Source organism: Artemia franciscana, unplaced genomic scaffold, assembly GCF_032884065.1.
Source record: "Artemia franciscana unplaced genomic scaffold, ASM3288406v1 Scaffold_1174, whole genome shotgun sequence".
NCBI lineage: Eukaryota > Metazoa > Arthropoda > Branchiopoda > Anostraca > Artemiidae > Artemia > Artemia franciscana.
In genome coordinates, this window is record NW_027062754.1 from 32997 (window position 1) to 60551 (window position 27555).

Sequence of the window (27555 nt, forward strand, 5' to 3'; positions counted from 1 at the left end):
TAGCTCAGAGACAACCACCAAAAGGCTAATAAAAACTAAAGTGTAATCAATAAATAAATCAAAATAAAATAAAAAGCATCAATAAGAAATACATTCATATAATTTTGAAATATTTGTATATATTTTACGCAGTGTTGAAGGAATCCTCATTTACTAATTTTTTTGACTTTGTTTTGCAGTTGTTTAATTCGTATTTTGAAAAATTATCGTAATGCGATCTTTTTCGTTTAAAAAATGAACGTGCCATGCTACTTCTTCCAGCCAAGAACAGTGTTAATACACATCTAAAACATTTTAGATGGGGTCAGTTCTTCCAGGGGTTGCCTATTTTCCTAATGTTGTTTAGCCTAACAGCATTTATCTTGGGCAGGTGGAGGCGTGTGGCCAAAATTGGATAAAGAATATTACTCAGTTTCTCCAAAGCCTATTGTAAGGTTGAATCCCACCCTTTTGGCAGACATTCAGTGAGTATTGGAGCAAAAAGTAAGAAAAAAAAAGGAAAGAATGAAAAAGAAAGAAAAAGAGGCTGGTGCGATCAATAATCTTTTTTTTTAAGAGGAAATTTTTTTAAGGGAATATGCACTGGTTTAGAATTTCACAAGTATATCCTTATTTTAGAAAATAGGGGAAAACACCCCCTAAAAGTCATAAAATCTTCACGAAAATCATATCATCGCATTCGGCGTATCAGAGAACCCTACAGCAGAATTTTCAAGCTCCTATCTACAAAAATGTCGAATTTCATATTTTTTACCAGAAGACAAATCACGGGTGCGTGTTTATTTGTTAGTTTGTTGTTTTTTTTTCCAGGGGTCATCGTATCGACCAAGTGGTTCTAGAATGTCACAAGAAGGCTCATTCTAACGGAAATGAAAAGTTCAGTGCCCTTTTCCAGTGACCAAAAAAATTGGAGGGCACCTATGCCCCCTCCCACGCTCACTTTTTCTCCAAAGTCAACGGATAAAAATTTTGAGATAGCCATTTTGCTCCGCATAGTCAAAAGCCAGAACAACTAAGTCTTTGGGAATAACGTATTCCCCCACAGTCCCTAGGGGAGGGGCTGCAAGATACAAACTTCGACCAGTGTTTACATATAATAATGGTTATTGGGAAGTGTACAGACGTTTTCAGGAGATTTTTTTTTGGTTTTGGGGGTGGGTTTGAGGGGAGGGGGATATGTGGGAGGATCTTCCCTTGGAAAAATATGTCATGGGGGAACAGAAATTCGATGAAAAGGGGGCAGGATTTTCTAAAATTACTATAAAAACAATGAAAAAATAAACATGGAAAAGTTTTTTCAATTGAAATTAAGGAGTAGCATTGAAACTTAAAACGAACAGATATTATTACGCATATGAGGGGTTCTAAAAATACTTTATTATAAAGAGCGAGGTATTAAGGAGGAGATAAATACCTCGCTCTTTATGCTATAGTATTTTTAGTAATTTCAACTATTTATTCTACGGCCTTTCTGATTCAGGGGTCATTCTTAAAGAATTGGTGTAAAGAGCGAGGTATTAACGAGGGTACAAATCCTATTATGTATATGAATACATAATAAAAATTTAAGAATATAAAAGTTTGTTACGTAAGTTAATTCTTAAGTTATATTTTTTACTAATAAAAAAATTCGTTAAAAATTAAAATTTTTAATTGCCTTTTTATGTAACCGAAAAATTGCATGGCAACTAGGCTTCCTTACCCATCCCTTATTTCTCAAAATTGTCGGATCAAAACTAAGAGAAAGCCATTTAGCCAAAAAAGGAATGAATTTGCAAATTTCATTTTAATAATTTATGTGTGGAGAGCCAAAATCAAACATGCATTAATTCAAAAACGTTCAGAAATTACATAAAAAAAACTAGTTTTTTTAACTGAAGGTAAGGAGCGACATTAAAACTTAAAACGAACAGAAATTACTCCGTATATGAAATGGGTTGTCCCCTCCGCAATCCCTCGCTCTTTACGCTAACGTTTGACTCTTTGCCACAATTTTGCTTTTTAAAACAATTAAAAGCTTTAGCGTAATTCTAAAGACAGAAGAATATTTTTTGAATATTCTTCATAGAAATTGTCTGAGAATTGTTCTAGGCACCCGTTTGATTTACCTTGGGACATATATTTGAGTGTACTAAAATTGTGGTTCGACCCCATTCCCTAGAGGTTGTAAAGAAAGCTTGAGATGGCTAGGACATATCTTACAGAAGAAGGTTGGAGGATTGCCAAATATTATTCTTTTCGACCATCCATCTGGGGACAATCAATAATCTCAAACCAATAATTTCAATAATTATCATAGCTGGTTAATTCAACCCTGTACTTTTAAAATTAGGCCTATTTCTGCTTTCCAATTGTTAGCTAACGAAAACTTATTGCTAACAATCCGTGAGATCATAATACTTTTTTCAAAAGCTATGAGACATGACCTCTATGTCTAAACCAAGACTTTAAACAACATTCCTAATTTCAAACAAATACAAAAAAGGGGAAAATAAACTCTGAAACACAAAGAACGTCTCCACTTGATTCTGAAATGGAAAATTATTTCTCGAGATTTTCAATTTTAATTTCACGCGCACACTCCATCAGTAGCTCTGTTAGCTCGAGAATAAATGATTCTAAATAAAATTCGTGCTACAATATTGTTTTGATAAGGCAGAAATAAAGTAAGAATTGAAGTTGACTTAGGGTCTATTTTAAAGTTAGGGTCTAAATTGGGAATAAAATCTTGGGTCCATTTACGAAACCTTGAGGTTTGCCATATTTCACAATTACTGGATCATTCTGTTTTCAGTATTTAGTTTCATATACTTGTTCCGAAAAAAAAATAATTGAAGAAAAACGGGTTTAATTTCTTATAAAGCAGTGACAACAAAATAAAATAAAAACTACACTTTAGCTAACCAAAAAATAAAAATACTCCGAATATTTCGGCCCCACGTCCGGGAGCCTTTCTCAACGGAAAAAAACAAACAAAAAAGGAGAAAATTACAACAATTTAAGACGGTTTGCCCAAGAATATATGGTTTGCCAAAAATACATAAAACAGACATTCCTCTAAGACCTATAGTGTCAACAAGGAACTCACCAACAGAAAAAATTGAAAAATGGGTAGCACAGACGCTTAAACCTTTATTATATCTCCAAAAGTCTTATATAAAAAACTCAGTATTTTAAAAAAATAAACTTAAAAATATTGAAATATCAAGTGATTCTAGACTTTTTAGTTTTGATATAAAGTCAATGTATGCGTATATACCTTTCAATAAATCTGTTTTTGTTTTATCAAAAAAACTTGATGTGCATAAAAGTGAAATGGAAGAATTGTCTGCAGGTATCGAGATTGAAACTATATTAAATCTAATTAAAATAACTAGCAGGTATACTAATTATTTCAAATTTAGAGATAATTTTTACCATCAAGTTAGAGGATTAGCAATGGGAGGACCCTTAAGTCCACTGTTAGCTAATATTTATGTGGAGTATGTAGAAAATTTAGCTATTGATACATATTTTTTAAAACCTAAATTTTGGGGCAGATATATGGATGATGTATTAGTTATTTGGAATTATGGGGAACCACAAATTGAAGGTTTTCTGGAACATTTAAATAATTTGGGAGGGGAATTAGTTTTTACAATTGAAAATGAAACAGAGAAAAAAATTACCGTTTCTGGATATTTGGATCCATAGAAAGAATAATAAACTAGCGTTTTCAATTTACCGTAAACCAACTAATAACAACCGCTATTTGTCTTTCACATCAAATCACCCGATCCAAGTAAAAAGGGGGGTAGTTATTTCTCTAGTGGATAGAGTGTTAAATTTAGCTTCACCAGAATATATTAGTAGAGAATTAATTTTTATTAAGGATATTCTAGTAGGAAATGGATATCCCGAAAATATGATTTCTCAAATAATTGAAAAAAGGAAAAAAAAAGTTACTGGAACCTGTAAAATTAGAAGAAAATGGATCAAATCAAAAACCAAATTACATAACTTTGCCTTATATCCCAAGGTTGTCACAGAAATTAAGGAAAGAATTAAAAAACCATAATATAAAAACAGCTTTTAAATCAGGACAAAATATAAGCTCATGGCGAAATAACGGAAAAGATAAAGTTCCAAGAAATATACAACAGGGGGTATACAAAATTCCATGCTCTTGTGGTAAATTTTATGTAGGTAGAACACAGCAGAATTTAAAAAATAGGCTACAGCAACACAAAACTGCGATAGATTGCTCGCTAATACAGAATAAAAACCTGATACTTTTGAATCCGCTATAGCGGATCACGTGTTTAATTTTCCTCATCATAGTATTTTATTTGATCAGACAAAAATTGTTGATAAGTCTGTAGGACTTTTACAAAGTTTCAGAGAAATTATACAAATAAAAAAGATTATCTATGGGGGTATTAGTATCAATAGAGATGAAGGGGAATTTAAAATAAATTCAATTTATAATAGTTTAATTAAAGACCAGTCAAAAACTTCAATGAGTATTGAGTTGCATAATTGTCCTGAAACAAGTAATAACCTTGCGAACAGAGGTCAAAGCATGGTCAATGCTGTAAGAAGTCAACGGACGGCAGCTAAAATAGCAAATGAAAAAATCCATTCAATTTATAATTCATAATTGTGTCTCATTAACCTGTAAGATTTTGGTTGGATTTGGGGTTGGGTGACCTCTTTTCGTATTGCTGCAAGTATTTATATTTTTCATTTTTAATAGATTCCCATCTATACATCGATCGTGGCAGAGGAAAGTGCCAATTACTTCAGTTTTTCTAAAGTTACATTCAGTTGCGGGAGTGTTTGTTTTAAAATGTGAGTTTTAGTTTCTTATATATTTGATTGTTTATATTTTTTATGTTGGTTTAGTTGTCGTGGCATTTTTATAATGTCTTAAATATAGTCTTAAATTGTTGTAATTTTCTCCGTTTTTGTTGTTTTTTTTTTCCGTTGAGAAAGGCTCCCGGACCTGGGGCCGAAATATTCGGAGTATTTTTATTTTTTGGTTAGCTAAAGTGTAGTTTTTATTTTATTTTGTTGTCACTGCTTTATAAGAAATTAAACCCGTTTTTCTTCAATTATTTTTTTTTCGTAAATGGAAAAGCAGTGTGGTCTAAGAAATTATTTATATACTTGTTCCATTATTGAAAATATGAGTGTTTTATTTACATATAACGTCGTCACTTGCACTCACTGATCCTGCATTTTCTGGGATAAGCAGGACTGGTGTAATTTATCCAACAGCTAATCCTAACCATTTAAAGTACTTACCCTCTTAGCCTTTGACATTGTTTATAACCCGTCCAACGATACAAAGATAAGTAACCGGGCTTTTCGAATAAATAATCTTGCAGTAATCAAACACAGTATAAATTTTACTTTCTGCAAACCCTTTGTAAAAGCAAATGATGGATTATGAAAGTTGGAAATCCAAACTATCTTTACAACTGTCTCACTCTGCAGTAAAGATTTTGGTGTCTAAAAACAGCGTTATTGAATTAGCGTCATTTCTCTTTTGGTATTTGACCTGTCAACAACTAATTGAATTTAAGCCAGATTAACTCTGTACCTGTTCGGAATAAATAACGAGTGAAATACTTTTGAACTTGTAATTGAAACTTGTTAGATAAATTTATAAACTTGTACATGATTACGGCTTAAGGATTATTTATGAATTGTGGCGGTGAGTTAGTATTCAGCACTACTATCATCTGAGTCGTGCATTTAAATATTTGGATTACTTGCCCCACTCAAAGATAAGTTATTATTTATTTTCATTGCATTCGTGTAGCCAGTATGGATCATTTCATAATGGTGCTTATTAAGAACTTCTCTGTGGATATACCTTTTTCGATTAATTGTTTTTGGACTGATGCCGAGTCGTGAGTGAAATTTGCTTATCATAAACAATTGGAATACCAGTACGCTTTATTATTGCTCAGTTTTGAACTTTGCTCAGCACAATCTCAATGAGGGGTTGGACTATCAGTCGATTATGAAATACGCTATTGATTTTTTCCCATATGAAGATGTTCTTGGCGCTAAGAAACTTTTATGTAGCAATTGATTCCTAAATGAGCCTATACCTCGTCGTTCGGGACCCAGTGCTAAGAATAGTTCATTGTCGGACATTATCGCTACTCTTTTTCGCTGCCCTGCAGAAAATATTGATTTTCCAGAGTTCGTGATCAAATCCCCCTCTGAAGTCCCTAGCATTCCGGCGTCAGCTTATTCTATCCTCACCGCCAAAGTCAACCAGTGCCTTGATCAGCTACAATCGCTTGCTCACCTCAATGGTCCAGCAACGTCTATAAATGGTTTTTTGGTCTCAGATAGTAAGGGTACCAATTCCAAACTCTCGTATGCCGTCGTTCTTAAATATCTACCTCCAGAACTAAGAGACCCCGTTTCTCGCAAGGAAAAGCTTGATTCTTTCGCCAGACATGACGGAATTGTGTCGGTAAAGTCGATCCGGTAAGGAAAATATGGGTTGTTGTTACGCGGGATAAAGTTTCCGCCAATTCTCCAGCCGCATCCGCTGTTGCGAGCTATTCAAATATTCTTGCTAAAGTGATTGATCGCGAACCTCTTGGAGTAATTAGGGGACTTCCCGATAGTGTTTCAAGCAGTATACTCATCTCCGCTATTCCTGGTCTTGTTGAGGCCACCCAGATCGGCTCTTCTCATACATTCCGTTTAGAGTTCCTTGATTCCGCTGCAGTAAAATCTGCCATCGCTATAGGTCTGTACTTGGGTTACGAGTCTTTTAAAATATCGGAATACAAAGAACTGCCCAGACGGTGTCTTAGATGCCAAAGTATCCATCATTCGTTTGCTCACTGCCCATGTGCCCCGTATGAGATGAAGTGCTCTAAATGTTCTGGATGCCGTTCAAATACTAAAGACAATCTTTGCTTAGAGGCTCGAAAATGTGCCAACTTCGGCGAAGCTCATGTTTCCTATAGTATGAATTGCCCAGTGATCAAACGAGCTCTGAACTCTGCTTCAAAATGAACCAAGTCACTATTTTAAGTTTTGCTTCTCTCAATATTAATGGCACAAAAGACAAAGACTTGTTAATTAATTAATTATTAGTCCATGAAATATTGTTCTTGCAAGAACATGTTTTGACCAAATCAAACGTTTCTAGCCTAAAGCAATCTTCTGTCCACCATTTTTTTCGGAAAAGGCTAAGAAAACTAGAGGCCACTTTTCCGGTGGCCTAGCAATTTTCTTCTGTTTCCCATCAAAGCCCTCTGTGATTCATTGTGATGATAACATCTTAGCGATTCAATGTGACAGTACCGCCTTTATAAGCGTTTACTTAGCTTGCAATCGACGTTCTATAGCATCGTTCATATCTTTCGCTAAATGTTGCTCTAGTTTAAAGTCTTTACTTGAAAGTCGACGTTTTAAAGTCCAAAATTGGGTTTTAGTTGGTGACCTTAACTGTGACATTCTTGGTACCTCCGATAGGTCAATCCTCTTGCTAGAATCACTTCCTAGTATATATCACGTCATAGTTAAGAGCCTCCCATTCACGTATATTCATAACAGAGGCTTTTCAAAATCAAACCTGGATCACCTGATCTCTTCCAGTTCCAGCTTAATATCATCGATTGTCAGGGTGGACGAAGAGAAGACTGATGACGATCACCTTATTCTTAGCTATAATTTGTCTTGTGAGCTATCTGGCAAAACACTTTCGGCTCAGCCGAAGTGACATTGAACTGGGATCGTGCTAATGCCCACTATACCTTGCTACGCTAACTGCTTTACTGTTGACCCTAAAAGTGCCATATCACCTGCTGCAAACTTCAGTTTCCTCGCCTTCAAGTAGAGTTGACCTAAATTGCTAATATTATCAAATTGTCCATTGCCTTAAACTAGCTTCCAAAGCTGCAGTGCCTGTGAATAAAGTTTGGATTGGTACAAGAAAGCCTAATTAGAACGTTGATCCTGAAGTAAAACGTGCTAAGCCAAAAGCCAAATTTTGGCTACGCATGTGGATATCATGTGATCGACCATCGTCTGGAGCTGTTTTCTCTGTGAAACAAAAGTGTAAACTTGAATATAAGGCCAGTTTGAAGAGAGCACGCTTGAATGCATGGCCAGGCCCCACCGATAAGGCCTCCTGGAATTAGGTTATTAATAGTGAGAAATGTCCCCCATCTACCCTATCTTGTCTCCTGCTAGCTAATTTTGTTGATCATTATAAACGTGTGTTCAGTATATTTAATAGTTTTCTTCAGTCTTTTTATTTCACGTTGCTTAAACTGCTTTTACCATACTGTCTCCTGCAGGCTCCCGTCCAGCCTGTAGCAATATCTGAAATTCGCCGGGCTTTAAAAAAAATTAAGCGTTTAAATAGCCTTGATGGTGACGGCCTTTCTTACCGATTTTTGGCTTATGACTGTCCTGCTCTACTTAACCATCCGCAAATATTTTTCCAGTCTTGCTTAGCACAGTCGCTTGTTCCTGATAGTTTCCTTTGTGGCCGTGTAACGTCTATTCAAAAGCGAGGCAAGGACCCCACGTCATGTGCAAATTATCGTCCCATTACAGTATTGTTTTTTTTAAAGTAAGTTCCTTGAACAGTTGCTACTACCAGAAATTGAGTCGAATTGTTATTTTACGCCTTTTCAATTTGGTTTTCGGAAAAGTTTCGGTTGGTCCCATGCACATCGTGTTTTACGCCGACTCATGAAAGATGCCGTAAAAACTAAAATGTTTTTATACTGTCTTACTGTTGATATTTCTGTCAACAATATTGTGCACTCTCAGGCTCTATTTTCCCTTGCGTCTTCAGGTGTTAATCCTTCCGTACTAAGTTGATTGTCTTCTTGGTATTCAAAGTCTAAGATTTAAGTTACCTGGAATGGCCAAATATCTGACCCGGTAAAAATTAATAAGGGAGTTCGGCAAGGTGCCATATTGTCTCCTAGTATATTTAAATGCGTGCTTGCATTGTGCCTGCGTCCCCTTAGAAGTTCTTTTTTTTACGGTAATATTGGTTTGTCTTCTATTGCATATGCAGATGACGTTCTTCTTGTTGCCCGGACTCGCCGTGGATTGCTTTCTAATTTTACTATATTAACCAATGAACTATTTAAGATTAGACTGTCAGTTAATGCGTCTAAATGCGAGTTCATTTCTTTTAATAGCCCTCACGCGGTCGCTCCATTCGTTGCTGAAACTGCGGTTTTACCATGTTCTTCTTTAGTTATTCGGCCTGGTCTGTGTTTCGGCCCAAAACTTTCCACAACCTGTTCATCCCTAGTGAATCAAGCCGTGAAAAACCTACGCGTCGCGTATGGAAAAATATCCCCAAACAAAAGCTGTTACAACCGCAACGGTTTGTGCATGATTTATAACCCTTATTGCGCCCCTGTGCTTTTGTTTTTATCAGGCATTGCTCATCTGTTTTGTAAGAAAGATCATCATACTCTAAGTGCAGCTTATTTAAGATATTCTGAATTCCTCCTCCGGCTTCCTAGATGGAACCGAAAAAAAAAAAATAATTGATCGATTTAGTTTAATAGATGTGCCTTCTCGGATTCCATCTTTCAGTGATGATTTATGTAAAAATATTATCAACTTTATTCACATTTATGACCATCTGCAGCCTTTTTTCCATATTAATACTGGTTAATTAGTCCATGTTGTCTTTTGTCAGTTTTAATTTTTTTCTTCGCTGTTTATCGTTTATAGGTGTTGGGGTGGCGCTTCGCGCCACCCCAACACCTAGTTGGTGGGGGCGCTTCGTGCCACCCCACCACCTAGTTGGTGGGGGCGCTTCGCGCCCCCCCCCCAAGCCCCCCCGCGCGCGTAAGTTGTTACGCGCCATATATATATATATATATATATATATATATATATATATATATATATATATATATATATATATATATATATATATATATATGTTTTCAACTACGTAAAACTTGCGAATATACAACATTCTTTGCTGTCCCATTGTCTGTGCATATAAATAGATTGTCAGGTTTACCGACTCTTGAACATGCAACATATAATGGTCCATGGGAAAACAATCCGTATTCAGATCTATACCTCATGATTCTAATGATTGCCCTTGAGCTTTGTTGATGGTGATTGCTAATCGACCATTCCCTGAGTCGCCATCGTCATTTATATATCCTCCTGTGCACCCCGGCGTCCCCTTTGTAGTTATGTCCCTGTGTCCCGGTCGTCGTCATTAATACTCCCTGTGTCCCAGTGCTTTGTTGATTGCTAATCGAACATTCCTTTTGTCCCGGTCGCTTTCTCTTTGAGTGTCGTCATTTATTTAGATTGTCAGGTTTACCGACTCTTGAACATGCAACATATAATTGTCCATGGGAAAAACAATCCATATTCAGATCTATACATCATGATTCTAATGATTGCCCTTGAGATTTGTTGATGGTGATTGCTAATTGAACATTCCCTGTGTCCCGGTCGTCATTTATATTCCCAGTATTCCGGTCGTCATTTGTGTCCCAGTGTTCCCCTTTTAGTTTTTTTTTATTGGTTTTGACCTTTTTTTAGGTTTTTTAGTTTTTATCTTTTTAGTTTTTTTATTTTTATTTATATTTTTTTAGTTTTCTTTTTCTCCTTTATTTTTCAGTTTTTTTCAGTTTTTTAGATGAAATTTTTTTTTAGTTTTTTTCCTTTTTTTCTTTTTAGTTTTTTATTGGTTTTTACCTTTTTTTAGCTTTTTTAGTTTTTTTCGTTTTTTCTTTTTACTTTTTTTTTTAGTTTTTATCTTTTTTATTTTTTTTTATTTTTATTCTTAATTTTATTAGTTTTCTTTTTCTCTTCTATTTTTCAGTTTTTTCCTTTTTTTAAGTTTTTTTTTTAGTTTTTAGTTTTTTTAGTTTTTTTTCCTTTTTTTCTTTTTAGTTTTTTATTGGTTTTTACCTTTTTTAGTTTTTTTCATTTTTTCTTTTTACTTTTTTTTTAGTTTTTATCTTTTTTATTTTTTTTTATTTTATTCTTAATTTTATTAGTTTTCTTTTTCTCTTCTATTTTTCATTTTTTTCCTTTTTTCAAGTTTTTTTTTTAGTTTTTAGTTTTTTTAGTTTTTTTAGTTTTTTAGCTTTTTTATTTTTTTTATTAGTTTTTAGTTTTTTTTGTAGTTTTTGCCTTTTTTTAGTTTTTTCAGTTTTTTTTTTAGTTTTTTACCTTTTTTGTGGATCGTCACCTGATCCACAGATCCACAGACAACTTATTTTTATATATATATATATATATATATATATATATATATATATATATATATATATATATATATATATATATATATACATATATATACATATATGTATATATATATATATATATATATATATATATATATATATATATATATATATATATATATATATATATATATATATATATATATATATATATATATATATATATATATATATCTATATTCACAGATGGGACACAGGGATACAACTACAGTGGCGCGTAACTAATATGGAGCGTAACGACTTACGCACGCGGGGGGCTTGGGGGGCGCGAAGTGCCCCCACCAACTAGGTGTTGGGGTGGCGCGAAGCGTTACCCCAACAGTTGGTTTACTATTAAAAAAATCAAAATGTTTTCTAGATGACAGTACTGCTTTGAGATAGAAAAATGATTACATAACTAAGATTTACCAAAATATCTACTGGTTTACTCACATTCAATGAATTTAAGGACCAAAGAGGAAGATAGTATGCAGGTGAGGAAACACACAAGAATTCCAATTTCTTATCTTGATCAAACTAATACATTTGTTTCAACTCAACTGGGTTCAAGCCCATAGGAGACTTAAGCAAAGGTTAAACTTCCTCCACACAAGTTCTTAGGGTATGAATGAATGAATGAATGAGCTTTATTACCCGTAAAAGTATAAAAAACACAAAGTACGGAATATTATAAATAAACAAAAACAAAAACGATAAACAGCGAAGAAAAAAATTAAAACTGACAAAAGACAACATGGACTAATTAACCAGTATTAATATGGATAAAAGGCTGCAGATGGTCATAAATGTGAATAAAGTTGATAATATTTTTACATAAATCATCACTGAAAGATGGAATCCGAGAAGGCACATCTATTAAACTAAATCGATCAATTATTTTTTTTTTTCGGTTCCATCTAGGAAGCCGGAGGAGGAATTCAGAATATCTTAAATAAGCTGCACTTAGAGTATGATGATCTTTCTTACAAAACAGATGAGCAATGCCTGATAAAAACAAAAGCACAGGGGCGCAATAAGGGTTATAAATCATGCACAAACCGTTGCGGTTGTAACAGCTTTTGTTTGGGGATATTTTTCCATACGCGACGCGTAGGTTTTTCACGGCTTGATTCACTAGGGATGAACAGGTTGTGGAAAGTTTTGGGCCGAAACACAGACCAGGCCGAATAACTAAAGAAGAACATGGTAAAACCGCAGTTTCAGCAACGAATGGAGCGACCGCGTGAGGGCTATTAAAAGAAATGAACTCGCATTTAGACGCATTAACTGACAGTCTAATCTTAAATAGTTCATTGGTTAATATAGTAAAATTAGAAAGCAATCCACGGCGAGTCCGGGCAACAAGAAGAACGTCATCTGCATATGCAATAGAAGACAAACCAATATTACCGTAAAAAAAAGAACTTCTAAGGGGACGCAGGCACAATGCAAGCACGCATTTAAATATACTAGGAGACAATATGGCACCTTGCCGAACTCCCTTATTAATTTTTACCGGGTCAGATATTTGGCCATTCCAGGTAACTTAAATCTTAGACTTTGAATACCAAGAAGACAATCAACTTAGTACGGAAGGATTAACACCTGAAGACGCAAGGGAAAATAGAGCCTGAGAGTGCACAATATTGTTGACAGAAATATCAACAGTAAGACAGTATAAAAACATTTTAGTTTTTACGGCATCTTTCATGAGTCGGCGTAAAACACGATGTGCATGGGACCAACCGAAACTTTTCCGAAAACCAAATTGAAAAGGCGTAAAATAACAATTCGACTCAATTTCTGGTAGTAGCAACTGTTCAAGGAACTTACTTTAAAAAAAACAATACTGTAATGGGACGATAATTTGCACATGACGTGGGGTCCTTGCCTCGCTTTTGAATAGACGTTACACGGCCACAAAGGAAACTATCAGGAACAAGCGACTGTGCTAAGCAAGACTGGAAAAATATTTGCGGATGGTTAAGTAGAGCAGGACAGTCATAAGCCAAAAATCGGTAAGAAAGGCCGTCACCATCAAGGCTATTTAAACGCTTAATTTTTTTTAAAGCCCGGCGAATTTCAGATATTGCTACAGGCTGGACGGGAGCCTGCAGGAGACAGTATGGTAAAAGCAGTTTAAGCAACGTGAAATAAAAAGACTGAAGAAAACTATTAAATATACTGAACACACGTTTATAATGATCAACAAAATTAGCTAGCAGGAGACAAGATAGGGTAGATGGGGGACATTTCTCACTATTAATAACCTAATTCCAGGAGGCCTTATCGGTGGGGCCTGGCCATGCATTCAAGCGTGCTCTCTTCAAACTGGCCTTATATTCAAGTTTACACTTTTGTTTCACAGAGAAAACAGCTCCAGACGATGGTCGATCACATGATATCCACATGCGTAGCCAAAATTTGGCTTTTGGCTTAGCACGTTTTACTTCAGGATCAACGTTCTAATTAGGCTTTCTTGTACCAATCCAAACTTTATTCACAGGCACTGCAGCTTTGGAAGCTAGTTTAAGGCAATGGACAATTTGATAATATTAGCAATTTAGGTCAACTCTACTTGAAGGCGAGGAAACTGAAGTTTGCAGCAGGTGATATGGCACTTTTAGGGTCAACAGTAAAGCAGTTAGCGTAGCAAGGTATAGTGGGCATTAGCACGATCCCAGTTCAACTTCGTATGTCACTTCGGCTGAGCCGAAAGTGTTTTGCCAGATAGCTCACAAGACAAATTATAGCTAAGAATAAGGTGATCGTCATCAGTCTTCTCTTCGTCCACCCTGACAATCGATGATATTAAGCTGGAACTGGAAGAGATCAGGTGATCCAGGTTTGATTTTGAAAAGCCTCTGTTATGAATATACGTGAATGGGAGGCTCTTAACTATGACGTGATATATACTAGGAAGTGATTCTAGCAAGAGGATTGACCTATCGGAGGTACCAAGAATGTCACAGTTAAGGTCACCAACTAAAACCCAATTTTGGACTTTAAAACGTCGACTTTCAAGTAAAGACTTTAAACTAGAGCAACATTTAGCGAAAGATATGAACGATGCTATAGAACGTCGATTGCAAGCTAAGTAAACGCTTATAAAGGCGGTACTGTCACATTGAATCGCTAAGATGTTATCATCACAATGAATCACAGAGGGCTTTGATGGGAAACAGAAGAAAATTGCTAGGCCACCGGAAAAGTGGCCTCTAGTTTTCTTAGCCTTTTCCGAAAAAAATGGTGGACAGAAGATTGCTTTAGGCTAGAAACGTTTGATTTGGTCAAAACATGTTCTTGCAAGAACAATATTTCATGGACTAATAATTAATTAATTAACAAGTCTTTGTCTTTTGTGCCATTAATATTGAGAGAAGCAAAACTTAAAATAGTGACTTGGTTCATTTCGGAGCAGAGTTCAGAGCTCGTTTGATCACTGGGCAATTCATACTATAGGAAACATGAGCTTCGCCGAAGTTGGCACATTTTCGAGCCTCTAAGCAAAGATTGTCTTTAGTATTTGAACGGCATCCAGAACATTTAGAGCACTTCATCTCATACGGGGCACATGGGCAGTGAGCAAACGAATGATGGATACTTTGGCATCTAAGACACCGTCTGGGCAGTTCTTTGTATTCCGATATTTTAAAAGACTCGTAACCCAAGTACAGACCTATAGCGATGGCAGATTTTACTGCAGCGGAATCAAGGAACTCTAAACGGAATGTATGAGAAGAGCCGATCTGGGTGGCCTCAACAAGACCAGGAATAGCGGAGATGAGTATACTGCTTGAAACACTATCGGGAAGTCCCCTAATTACTCCAAGAGGTTCGCGATCAATCACTTTAGCAAGAATATTTGAATAGCTCGCAACAGCGGATGCGGCTGGAGAATTGGCGGAAACTTTATCCCGCGTAACAACAACCCATATTTTCCTTACCGGATCGACTTTACCGACACAATTCCGTCATGTCTGGCGAAAGAATCAAGCTTTTCCTTGCGAGAAACGGGGTCTCTTAGTTCTGGAGGTAGATATTTAAGAACGACGGCATACGAGAGTTTGGAATTGGTACCCTTACTATCTGAGACCAAAAAACCATTTATAGACGTTGCTGGACCATTGAGGTGAGCAAGCGATTGTAGCTGATCAAGGCACTGGTTGACTTTGGCGGTGAGGATAGAATAAGCTGACGCCGGAATGCTAGGGACTTCAGAGGGGGATTTGATCACGAACTCTGGAAAATCAATATTTTCTGCAGGGCAGCGAAAAAGAGTAGCGATAATGTCCGACAATGAACTATTCTTAGCACTGGGTCCCGAACGACGAGGTATAGGCTCATTTAGGAATCAATTGCTACATAAAAGTTTCTTAGCGCCAAGAACATCTTCATATGGGAAAAAATCAATAGCGTATTTCATAATCGACTGATAGTCCAACCCCTCATTGAGATTGTGCTGAGCAAAGTTCAAAACTGAGCAATAATAAAGCGTACTGGTATTCCAATTGTTTATGATAAGCAAATTTCACTCACGACTCGGCATCAGTCCAAAAACAATTAATCGAAAAAGGTATATCCACAGAGAAGTTCTTAATAAGCACCATTATGAAATGATCCATACTGGCTACACGAATGCAATGAAAATAAATAATAACTTATCTTTGAGTGGGGCAAGTAATCCAAATATTTAAATGCACGACTCAGATGATAGTAGTGCTGAATACTAACTCACCGCCACAATTCATAAATAATCCTTAAGCCGTAATCATGTACAAGTTTATAAATTTATCTAACAAGTTTCAATTACAAGTTCAAAAGTATTTCACTCGTTATTTATTCCGAACAGGTACAGAGTTAATCTGGCTTAAATTCAATTAGTTGTTGACAGGTCAAATACCAAAAGAGAAATGACGCTAATTCAATAACGCTGTTTTTAGACACCAAAATCTTTACTGCAGAGTGAGACAGTTGTAAAGATAGTTTGGATTTCCAACTTTCATAATCCATCATTTGCTTTTACAAAGGGTTTGCAGAAAGTAAAATTTATACTGTGTTTGATTACTGCAAGATTATTTATTCGAAAAGCCCGGTTACTTATCTTTGTATCGTTGGACGGGTTATAAACAATGTCAAAGGCTAAGAGGGTAAGTACTTTAAATGGTTAGGATTAGCTGTTGGATAAATTACACCAGTCCTGCTTATCCCAGAAAATGCAGGATCAGTGAGGGCAAGTGACGACGTTATATGTAAATAAAACACTCATATTTTCAATAATGGAACAAGTATATAAATAATTTCTTAGACCACACTGCTTTTCCATTTACGAAAAAAAAATAATTGAAGAAAAACGGGTTTAATTTCTTATAAAGCAGTGACAACAAAATAAAATAAAAACTACACTTTAGCTAACCAAAAAATAAAAATACTCCGAATATTTCGGCCCCACGTCCGGGAGCCTTTCTCAACGGAAAAAAAAAACAACAAAAACGGAGAAAATTACAACAATTTAAGACTATATTTAAGACATTATAAAAATGCCACGACAACTAAACCAACATAAAAAATATAAACAATCAAATATATAAGAAACAAAAACTCACATTTTAAAACAAACACTCCCGCAACTGAATGTAACTTTAGAAAAACTGAAGTAATTGGCACTTTCCTCTGCCACGATCGATGTATAGATGGGAATCTATTAAAAATGAAAAATATAAATACTTGCAGCAATACGAAAAGAGGTCACCCAACCCCAAATCCAACCAAAATCTTACAGGTTAATGAGACACAATTATGAATTATAAATTGAATGGATTTTTATGGCACTTGGTATTAACCAAGTGACATATAGCAGTCGCCAATTCTGTCGGTCTGTCGGTCTGTCTGTCGGTCTGTCTGTCGGTCTGTCTGTCGGTCTGTCTGTCGGTCCCGGTTTTGCTACTTTAGGCACTTCCAGGTAAGCTAGGACGATGAAATTTGGCAAGCGTATCAGGGACCGGACCAGATTAACTTAGAAATAGTCGTTTTCCCGATTTGACCATCTGGGGGGGAGTGGGGGCCCGGTTAATTCGCAAAAAATAGAAAAAATGAAGTATTTTTAACTTATCAGCGGGTATTTGGATCTTAATGAAATTTGATGTTTGGAATGATATTGTGTCTTAGAGCTCTTATTTTAAATCCCGACCGGATCTGATGACATTGGGGGGAGTCGGAGGGGGAAAACCTAAAGTCCCGGTTTTGCTACTTTAGGCACTTCCAGGTAAGCTAGGACGATGAAATTTGGCAAGCGTATCAGGGACCGGACCAGATTAAATTAGAAATAGTCGTTTTCCCGATTTGACCATCTGGGGGGGGGGGGAGTAGGGGCCGGTTAATTCGGAAAAATAGAAAAAATGAAGTATTTTTAACTTATGAGCGGGTGATTGGATCTTAATGAAATTTGATGTTTGGAATGATATTGTGTCTCAGAGCTCTTATTTTAAATCCCGACTGGGTCTGATGACATTGGGGGGAGTTGGAGGGGGGAACCTAAAATCTTGGAAAACACTTAGAGTAGAGGGATCGGGATGAAACTTGATGGGAAAAATAAGCGCAAGTCCCAGATACATGATTGACATAATCGGAACTTATTTGTTCTCTTTGGGGTAGTTGGGGGGGGGGAGTAAGTCTTAAAAATTAGAAAAATGAGGTATTTTCAACTTACGAACGGGTGATCGGATCTCAATGAAATTTGATGTTTAGAAGGATATCGTGTCTTAGAGCTCTTATTTTAAATCCCGACCAGATCTGGTGATGGGGGCGGGGAGTTGGGAGGGGGAACCTAAAACTTGGGAAACACTTAGAGTGGAGGGATCGGGATGAAACATGGTGGGAAAAATAAACACAAGTCCTAGATAGATGATTGACATAAACGGAACGGATCCGCTCTCTTTTGGGTAGTTGGGGGGGGGGGGGGGGGGTTAATTCTGAAAAATTAGAAAAAATGAGGTATTTTTAACTTACGAACGGGTGATTGGATCTCCATGAAATTTGATTTTTAGAAGGATATCGTGGCTCAAAGCTCTTATTTTAAATCCTGACCGGATCTGGTGACATTGGGGGAAGTTTGGGGTGGGGAGACCTAAAATGATGGGAAACGCTTAGATTGGAAGGATTGGGATGAAACTTGGTTGGAAAAATAAGCAAAAGTCTTGCATACGTAATTTACATAATTGGAACGGATCCGCTCAATTGCGGGGGGAAGGGGGGGTAATTCTGAAAAATAAGAAAAATAACGTATTTTTAACTTACGAAGGAGTGATCGGATCTTCATGAAACTTCATATTTAGAAGGACCTCGTAACTCTGATATCTTATTTTAAATCTCAACCGGATCAAACGTAATTGGGGGGGGGGCAGTTGGGGGGACCGGAAATCTTAGAAAATACTTAAAGCGGTGAGATCAGGATGAAACTAGATGGGAAGAATAGAAACCTGTCTAAGATACGTGACTGACATAACTGGACCGGATCTGCTCTCTTTGGTGGAATTGGGAGGGGGGAGGTAATTTTGAAAATTGAGGTATTTGTAACTTACGAAAGGGTGACCAGATCTTAATGAAATTTGATATTTAGAAGGATCTTGTGCTATAAAGTTTAACTTTAGGTTCTGACCTTCTCACAAGTGCCAAATGAGCTCTTGGCTCTTGGCTCTTCCGACCTCGTACCATATGAGCTCTCGGCTCTTCCGACCTCGTCCAAATGAGCTCTTGGCTCTTGGCTCTTCCGACCTCGTACCATATGAGCTCTCGGCTCTTCCGACCTCGTCACAAGTGCCATATGAGCTCTTAGCTCTTGTTTCATTTGCTATTTTAGCTGCCGTCCGTTGACTTCTTACAGCATTGACCATGCTTTGACCTCTGTTCGCAAGGTTATTACTTGTTTCAGGACAATTATGCAACTCAATACTCATTGAAGTTTTTGACTGGTCTTTAATTAAACTATTATAAATTGAATTTATTTTAAATTCCCCTTCATCTCTATTGATACTAATACCCCCATAGATAATCTTTTTTATTTGTATAATTTCTCTGAAACTTTGTAAAAGTCCTACAGACTTATCAACAATTTTTGTCTGATCAAATAAAATACTATGATGAGGAAAATTAAACACGTGATCCGCTATAGCGGATTCAAAAGTATCAGGTTTTTATTCTGTATTAGCGAGCAATCTATCGCAGTTTTGTGTTGCTGTAGCCTATTTTTTAAATTCTGCTGTGTTCTACCTACATAAAATTTACCACAAGAGCATGGAATTTTGTATACCCCCTGTTGTATATTTCTTGGAACTTTATCTTTTCCGTTATTTCACCATGAGCTTATATTTTGTCCTGATTTAAAAGCTGTTTTTATATTATGGTTTTTTAATTCTTTCCTTAATTTCTGTGACAACCTTGGGATATAAGGCAAAGTTATGTAATTTGGTTTTTGATTTGATCCATTTTCTTCTAATTTTACAGGTTCCAGTAACTTTTTTTTTCCTTTTTTCAATTATTTGAGAAATCATATTTTCGGGATATCCATTTCCTACTAGAATATCCTTAATAAAAATTAATTCTCTACTAATATATTCTGGTGAAGCTAAATTTAACACTCTATCCACTAGAGAAATAACTACCCCCCTTTTTACTTGGATCGGGTGATTTGATGTGAAAGACAAATAGCGGTTGTTATTAGTTGGTTTACGGTAAATTGAAAACGCTAGTTTATTATTCTTTCTATGGATCCAAATATCCAGAAACGGTAATTTTTTTCTCTGTTTCATTTTCAATTGTAAAAACTAATTCCCCTCCCAAATTATTTAAATGTTCCAGAAAACCTTCAATTTGTGGTTCCCCATAATTCCAAATAACTAATACATCATCCATATATCTGCCCCAAAATTTAGGTTTTAAAAAATATGTATCAATAGCTAAATTTTCTACATACTCCACATAAATATTAGCTAACAGTGGACTTAAGGGTCCTCCCATTGCTAATCCTCTAACTTGATGGTAAAAATTATCTCTAAATTTGAAATAATTAGTATACCTGCTAGTTATTTTAATTAGATTTAATATAGTTTCAATCTCGATACCTGCAGACAATTCTTCCATTTCACTTTTATGCACATCAAGTTTTTTTGATAAAACAAAAACAGATTTATTGAAAGGTATATACGCATACATTGACTTTATATCAAAACTAAAAAGTCTAGAATCACTTGATATTTCAATATTTTTAAGTTTATTTTTTAAAAATACTGAGTTTTTTATATAAGACTTTTGGAGATATAATAAAGGTTTAAGCGTCTTTGCTACCCATTTTTCAATTTTTTCTGTTGGTGAGTTCCTTGTTGACACTATAGGTCTTAGAGGAATGTCTGTTTTATGTATTTTTGGCAAACCATATATTCTTGGGCAAACCGTCTTAAATTGTTGTAATTTTCTCCTTTTTTGTTTGTTTTTTTCCGTTGAGAAAGGCTCCCGGACGTGGGGCCGAAATATTCGGAGTATTTTTATTTTTTGGTTAGCTAAAGTGTAGTTTTTATTTTATTTTGTTGTCACTGCTTTATAAGAAATTAAACCCGTTTTTCTTCAATTATTTTTTTTTCGGAACAAGTATATGAAACTAAATACTGAAAACAGAATGATCCAGTAATTGTGAAATATGGCAAACCTCAAGGTTTCGTAAATGGACCCAAGATTTTATTCCCAATTTAGACCCTAACTTTAAAATAGACCCTAAGTCAACTTCAATTCTTACTTTATTTCTGCCTTATCAAAACAATATTGTAGCACGAATTTTATTTAGAATCATTTATTCTCGAGCTAACAGAGCTACTGATGGAGTGTGCGCGTGAAATTAAAATTGAAAATCTCGAGAAATAATTTTCCATTTCAGAATCAAGTGGAGACGTTCTTTGTGTTTCAGAGTTTATTTTCCCCTTTTTTGTATTTGTTTGAAATTAGGAATGTTGTTTAAAGTCTTGGTTTAGACATAGAGGTCATGTCTCATAGCTTTTGAAAAAAGTATTATGAACTCACGGATTGTTAGCAATAAGTTTTCGTTAGCTAACAATTGGAAAGCAGAAATAGGCCTAATTTTAAAAGTACAGGGTTGAATTAACCAGCTATGATAATTATTGAAATTATTGGTTTGAGATTATTGATTGTCCCCAGATGGATGGTCGAAAAGAATAATATTTGGCAATCCTCCAACCTTCTTCTGTAAGATATGTCCTAGCCATCTCAAGCTTTCTTTACAACCTCTAGGGAATGGGGTCGAACCACAATTTTAGTACACTCAAATATATGTCCCAAGGTAAATCAAACGGGTGCCTAGAACAATTCTCAGACAATTTCTATGAAGAATATTCAAAAAATATTCTTCTGTCTTTAGAATTACGCTAAAGCTTTTAATTGTTTTAAAAAGCAAAATTGTGGCAAAGAGTCAAACGTTAGCGTAAAGAGCGAGGGATTGCGGAGGGGACAACCCATTTCATATACGGAGTAATTTCTGTTCGTTTTAAGTTTTAATGTCGCTCCTTACCTTCAGTTAAAAAAACTAGTTTTTTTTTATGTAATTTCTGAACGTTTTTGAATTAATGCATGTTTGATTTTGGCTCTCCACACATAAATTATTAAAATGAAATTTGCAAATTCATTCCTTTTTTGGCTAAATGGCTTTCTCTTAGTTTTGATCCGACAATTTTGAGAAATAAGGGATGGGGAAGGAAGCCTAGTTGCCATGCAATTTTTCGGTTACATAAAAAGGCAATTAAAAATTTTAATTTTTAACGAATTTTTTTATTAGTAAAAAATATAACTTAAGAATTAACTTACGTAACAAACTTTTATATTCTTAAATTTTTATTATGTATTCATATACATAATAGGATTTGTACCCTCGTTAATGCCTCGCTCTTTACACCAATTCTTTAAGAATGACCCCTGAATCAGAAAGGCCGTAGAATAAATAGTTGAAATTACTAAAAATACTATAGCATAAAGAGCGAGGTATTTATCTCCTCCTTAATACCTCGCTCTTTATAATAAAGTATTTTTAGAACCCCTCATATGCGTAATAATATCTGTTCGTTTTAAGTTTCAATGCTACTCCTTAATTTCAATTGAAAAAACTTTTCCATGTTTATTTTTTCATTGTTTTTATAGTAATTTTAGAAAATCCTGCCCCCTTTTCATCGAATTTCTGTTCCCCCATGACATATTTTTCCAAGGGAAGATCCTCCCACATATCCCCCTCCCCTCAAACCCACCCCCAAAACCAAAAAAAAATCTCCTGAAAACGTCTGTACACTTCCCAATAACCATTATTATATGTAAACACTGGTCGAAGTTTGTATCTTGCAGCCCCTCCCCTAGGGACTGTGGGGGAATACGTTATTCCCAAAGACATAGTTGTTCTGGCTTTTGACTATGCGGAGCAAAATGGCTATCTCAAAATTTTTATCCGTTGACTTTGGAGAAAAAGTGAGCGTGGGAGGGGGCATAGGTGCCCTCCAATTTTTTTGGTCACTGGAAAAGGGCACTGAACTTTTCATTTCCGTTAGAATGAGCCTTCTTGTGACATTCTAGAACCACTTGGTCGATACGATGACCCCTGGAAAAAAAACAACAAACTAACAAATAAACACGCACCCGTGATTTGTCTTCTGGTAAAAAATATGAAATTCGACATTTTTGTAGATAGGAGCTTGAAAATTCTGCTATAGGGTTCTCTGATACGCCGAATGCGATGATATGATTTTCGTGAAGATTTTATGACTTTTAGGGGGTGTTTTCCCCTATTTTCTAAAATAAGGCAAATTTTCTCAGGCTCGTAACTTTTGATGACAAAGACTAAATTTGATGAAACTTATATATTTAAAATCAGCATTTAAAAAAAAAAAAAATTCTTTAAAAAGTTTGAAATTAATTTCAAAACTTAACTTCAAAAGTTTGGAAATTTTCACGAGTTTAATTTTTATCAATAAAGACCTCCATATGCAGTTTTTGCACCAAATTTAAAAAAAAAAAAATAGAAAAAAAAAGAAACATTAATGAAAAATTAGTAAAAATTATCTAAAAATAAATGACAACAAACAGGGTAAAAAGGTGTATCTTTTCTTTGTAGATATCATTGTCTTTAAGAAATAACAGATTGTTAGTTTTGAATTTTTATAAACGAAAAGCGCTAGCAAACATAGCTATTTATTTGTTATTATTTATTTTTGCAGCTCGACACGGCAACACTGAGGAAAAGACGATATTATTCTAAAAATTTCCGAATTTTGAAAAAGACAGAAAAAGAAAAAAATGACAGTTTTCAGGTATAAAGGATTGAAGAAAGGGTCAAGGGGTCAATTTTTTTTTTTTTAATAGCCTTGGAATTTTAATTTCATCTGAATGATCTGAAACTAATCAATCTGAAACTGATTAATCAAATAACATAAGTATAATATTCTGTTACAACTGTAGGCTAGTCACAAAGTTGCTTGGTTCATATGGAGCAAAAATCTTAAGACTACGAGCAGAAATGAAAAAACTTTAAACAATATTTAAAATTAGCAGCTAATACTTTACTTTGAGTGAGGTGATCATCAATCACGTTATTTAAAAATTGTCGATTATTGAAAAAAAAAGAAAGAAAAAAAAAATGTGTCCTTAATCAATAGATAAGTCTTGTTTTTGTTTCATCAGAAAAATAGGATTATATCTTCTCTTTCGATGCATTAGCAAAATCTATTAAAAAAATAATATTTTTGAGCTATTAATTATTTAGCCGTTAACGGCTAAATCATTAGCTATTAAGCCGTTATAAAAGCACGACTAAACACAAAAAAAAGGTTTTAACAGTGTTTTATAAATTACTTTTTAAATTACAAGGCTTGACAAATTACTTCTTTGAGTAATATCTGTTTTGTTTTGAACAAAATATTTTCTTCTTCTATACAAAAAACAAACAAAAAAAAAATGGAAAAACAATAGTAATGAGTAATGAAAGAAACGATTAAGGTGTTTATTTGTGAATGTAAAACTTTGTAAAAATAAGGCATAATATTTTTATTTTCAATTCTGACAGGTTTCGATCGAGCACAGTTGCAAATGGATAAGCTAGTTAAATAGCAACATTTACATATTAAGAGCTCTCCCCCCCCCCAAGAAAAAGTAGGGTACTTGGGTACCTAAAATAGGGTATAGTCTGCTGCTTAAAATCTGCTAAACAATTTCAGAGATATAAAATCTGGAGCTAATCCTGCTTTTCCATGGAAATTTTACAGAAAAAAAATGTCTGGTTCTAAGAATATTTAAACAAAAGAAAACAAATTATAATAATAATTATATCTTAACCTACTGCGACAAACCTTTTTGATAGATGGCAATATAATAAAACCCTAAAAACAATTTCTCATAATAGAACTAAAACCAAATTAGTTAAAATTTCAACAACACAGATATTCAATAACCAAAATGATTAATATATGCTTTATCACTTCTCAAATACAACAATTAAAACATACCTAAAATATCAAAGTTTCTAGAATTAGTGTCGACTGGGAAATATTTGTCACTAGACAATCTCTTGAAAACTCCACTTTTCGGTTACTATGGGCTGCGAAAATGAAAGTTTGAAAGAAAATGTGCATATTCTAAAATCTAATTTAAATAACAACATTGAAGTCATGAATGTCCAAACAATATTTTGCCATTAAACTGGAGAAACCGTTTGGACGGATAGTAGCCTGGTTTAAACTCTAATCTGGGCAATTTGTCTTGTTACTAAAACACTTGAAAATTAATACTTAGCGAAAACAGGTTTACAATACTTCAAACAAAGTTGTTTTTTCATCGAAATAACCATTCAAATCTAAAAAACAATGTTACAAATATACGGTAGAAAGTCTTCAATTTGATCTTTTTAAATATATTTAGTTTTTATATTGGGGTTACTAATAAAACAAATTGTTAACGAATTCAAGTTGCTTTAGGAAAAAAATGTAAATGGCAAATACAGGGCATTAAAATATTCAAATAATTATAAAAATGGAAAATAATTGAATATCTAAATAATTTTTGGAAACAAAATTTAATGCCAAATAAAGGTTTCCAAACATTCAAATTTTTGCGAAAAATCAGTTAATATTCGCTGGTTTTATATCATTAACCATAAGAATATTCAACGAATTTAAATTAATTTTGGTTCAAGCCAAATATAATATCTTCTGAAAAATATTAGACAATATAATTTTGACTATTGTAAAAATAGATCTGTTAAAATAGTTATAACACAGAGAAATTGAGGGAGTACTTAAAAAAACATCCTACGACTCAAAACTCGAGTCCTTCTTTCGTTTATTTAAATGGCAAAAATTTCACAGAGGAAAACAAATCAGATGGAATTTATATTTTCGTTTTTTTTTTTACTCGAAATTTCACACAGGAGATTTTAAAACCACTTAAGTTTTAAAAGAATGATCTATCTCTCCCGAAATTCCACCAATCAGGTGAAATTCAAGTTTTCGTCTTTTATTGTGACCCAAAATTTCACGAAGTAGGTGTTAAAACCAGTTAATTTATTAAAGACAGGCTATTTGTCTCGCAAGAAATAAGGATTAAGTGTGATTGGTTTACGAAAATGCATCATAGAGGTAAACAAATTAAATATAGCACACTTTCACCACAGTAAATCTTCCCTTTTCTCTTTGCTTATAATGCAGTTTGCATAACTGATCCTGGAATTTCTCCCCGCCTCCTCACAATCCGTTTCTACTAAATCACATACATTTGATATATCGCTTATTGACTGTCGCGCTGCATAACTTGTTGACAAAGATAACCGTATATAACAAAAGAAAATATTAGAGTCAGTAAATCAGTTTTGCATTTTTTTGCTTCTTGAAAACTAAATAAATAAAATAGTAATAAATAATACTAATAAATTAATACCAATAAATGAAAAATTAAATAAATAACACAAATAAAAAAAATACTGAATAGATAATATTAATAAATAAATACTAATAAATAAAATACAAGAGGAATAATGCTAGTAAATGAATACCAATAAATAAAATAATAAATAATAATACAAATAAATACCAATTAATAAAATGATAAATGAATAATACAAATATGTATTTTCCGGTATTTCAGGAATTTTCCAGGAGGAGAATACGTTTACAGAGGGAAATACTTCTAATGCTTTTGAATTTAAAAGTACGATCGTTACTAATCTGTATGGGAAGTGAGGTTTACACAGGGAAGGGATGGAGGATTGTCTACGGGGACCTGCGCGAGGGAAATTTTTCTTGAAGTTGGAATTTTCCATGGGGAATTTTCCTTGAATTTCTTTTCTTTTAAGATCGCAACAACGCGCGATGGGTAAGCAAGTACTAATAAAATAATACTCAGTAAACAAACAATAATTCATAAAATACTAAATTAAAAATTGAAACAAATAAATATTAAAACTAAATAAAAAAAGAAAAGAAAAACCAATACCTGGTACTTTGCTTCCATAGTTGTAATCACTGGTTTCGTAGGAGTGGCAAGAGACTGCGTCAACCGTGGATCCTCCCACAACCTCAGCAATATCGGTCGTAACACTAGCATTTGCCCAGTCTGATACGTCCCAATGAAACCCTAAAATTTTAAGAGTATATATAATAAAGACAAATTGAAGGTTTAAGCTATTTTTCACTAACAATTTTAATGTAAATGTTACATGTCATTAATCATTCCACTGGGTTAACAATGCATTTCCTTTGGTTATACTTAATTAAATAATACGTCCATTAGAAATTCTCGCATTAGAAAACAAAGCCCATAATCAGTTGTTAGAGAATTGTCTATGGAAATGTTGGTTTTCTAGGTTTTAGGTCAGTTTCGCGGTTATGTAGACCTACAACTATTTCTGAAATACTTACAGAAGCAGCTAATTCTCTTTGGATATTTTCAAAAATTAAATCAATTTGATACTTCAGTTTTTATTGCTTTATATTCAACTAAAAATTTTAATTTTGGTGAAATCTATTCTTGTGTAACCTAATCTTACAACAGCGATCTAGAACCATCCAATTGTTCAAGCGCAGCACCTTAACTTTTAATTCACAAAGTGTAGATTTAACAAAGAACTTGTTTTAAGCAATTTGATAATTATCAGTTTTTATTAATTAAAATTTGAACTGAAAATTGACTGGGAAACATCTATTTCTATATTAAATAAAAAAAAACAAGTTTTTATAACGGAAAGGAAGGAGCGACATTAAAACTTAAA

At 34.3% G+C, this 27555-nt stretch overlaps 1 protein-coding gene and 1 long non-coding RNA gene across 4 annotated transcripts in view; one reads left to right on the forward strand and one right to left on the reverse strand.

The window, feature by feature from the left end:
* Positions 1 to 27555, forward strand: part of LOC136042363 (syntaxin-binding protein 2-like) — a 70854-nt gene that overhangs the window by 23324 nt on the left and 19975 nt on the right. The window contains exon 5 of one of the 3 annotated variants that reach the window (XM_065727331.1): positions 4736 to 5093. The exons of the other annotated variants lie outside the window; for them this stretch is intronic. Within the exon in view, the coding sequence (XP_065583403.1) occupies positions 4736 to 4834 (99 nt within the window). The 3' untranslated portion in view covers positions 4835 to 5093. Of the gene's footprint in view, positions 1 to 4735; positions 5094 to 27555 lie in introns of those variants that run through there. 3 annotated transcript variants of the gene reach the window in all.
* Positions 16599 to 27400, reverse strand: LOC136042366 (uncharacterized). The gene is made up of 2 exons (XR_010621280.1): positions 26781 to 27400; positions 16599 to 16956 (listed from the first exon to the last, which is right to left on the reverse strand). It is a non-coding gene; the product is annotated as an uncharacterized LOC136042366 (long non-coding RNA).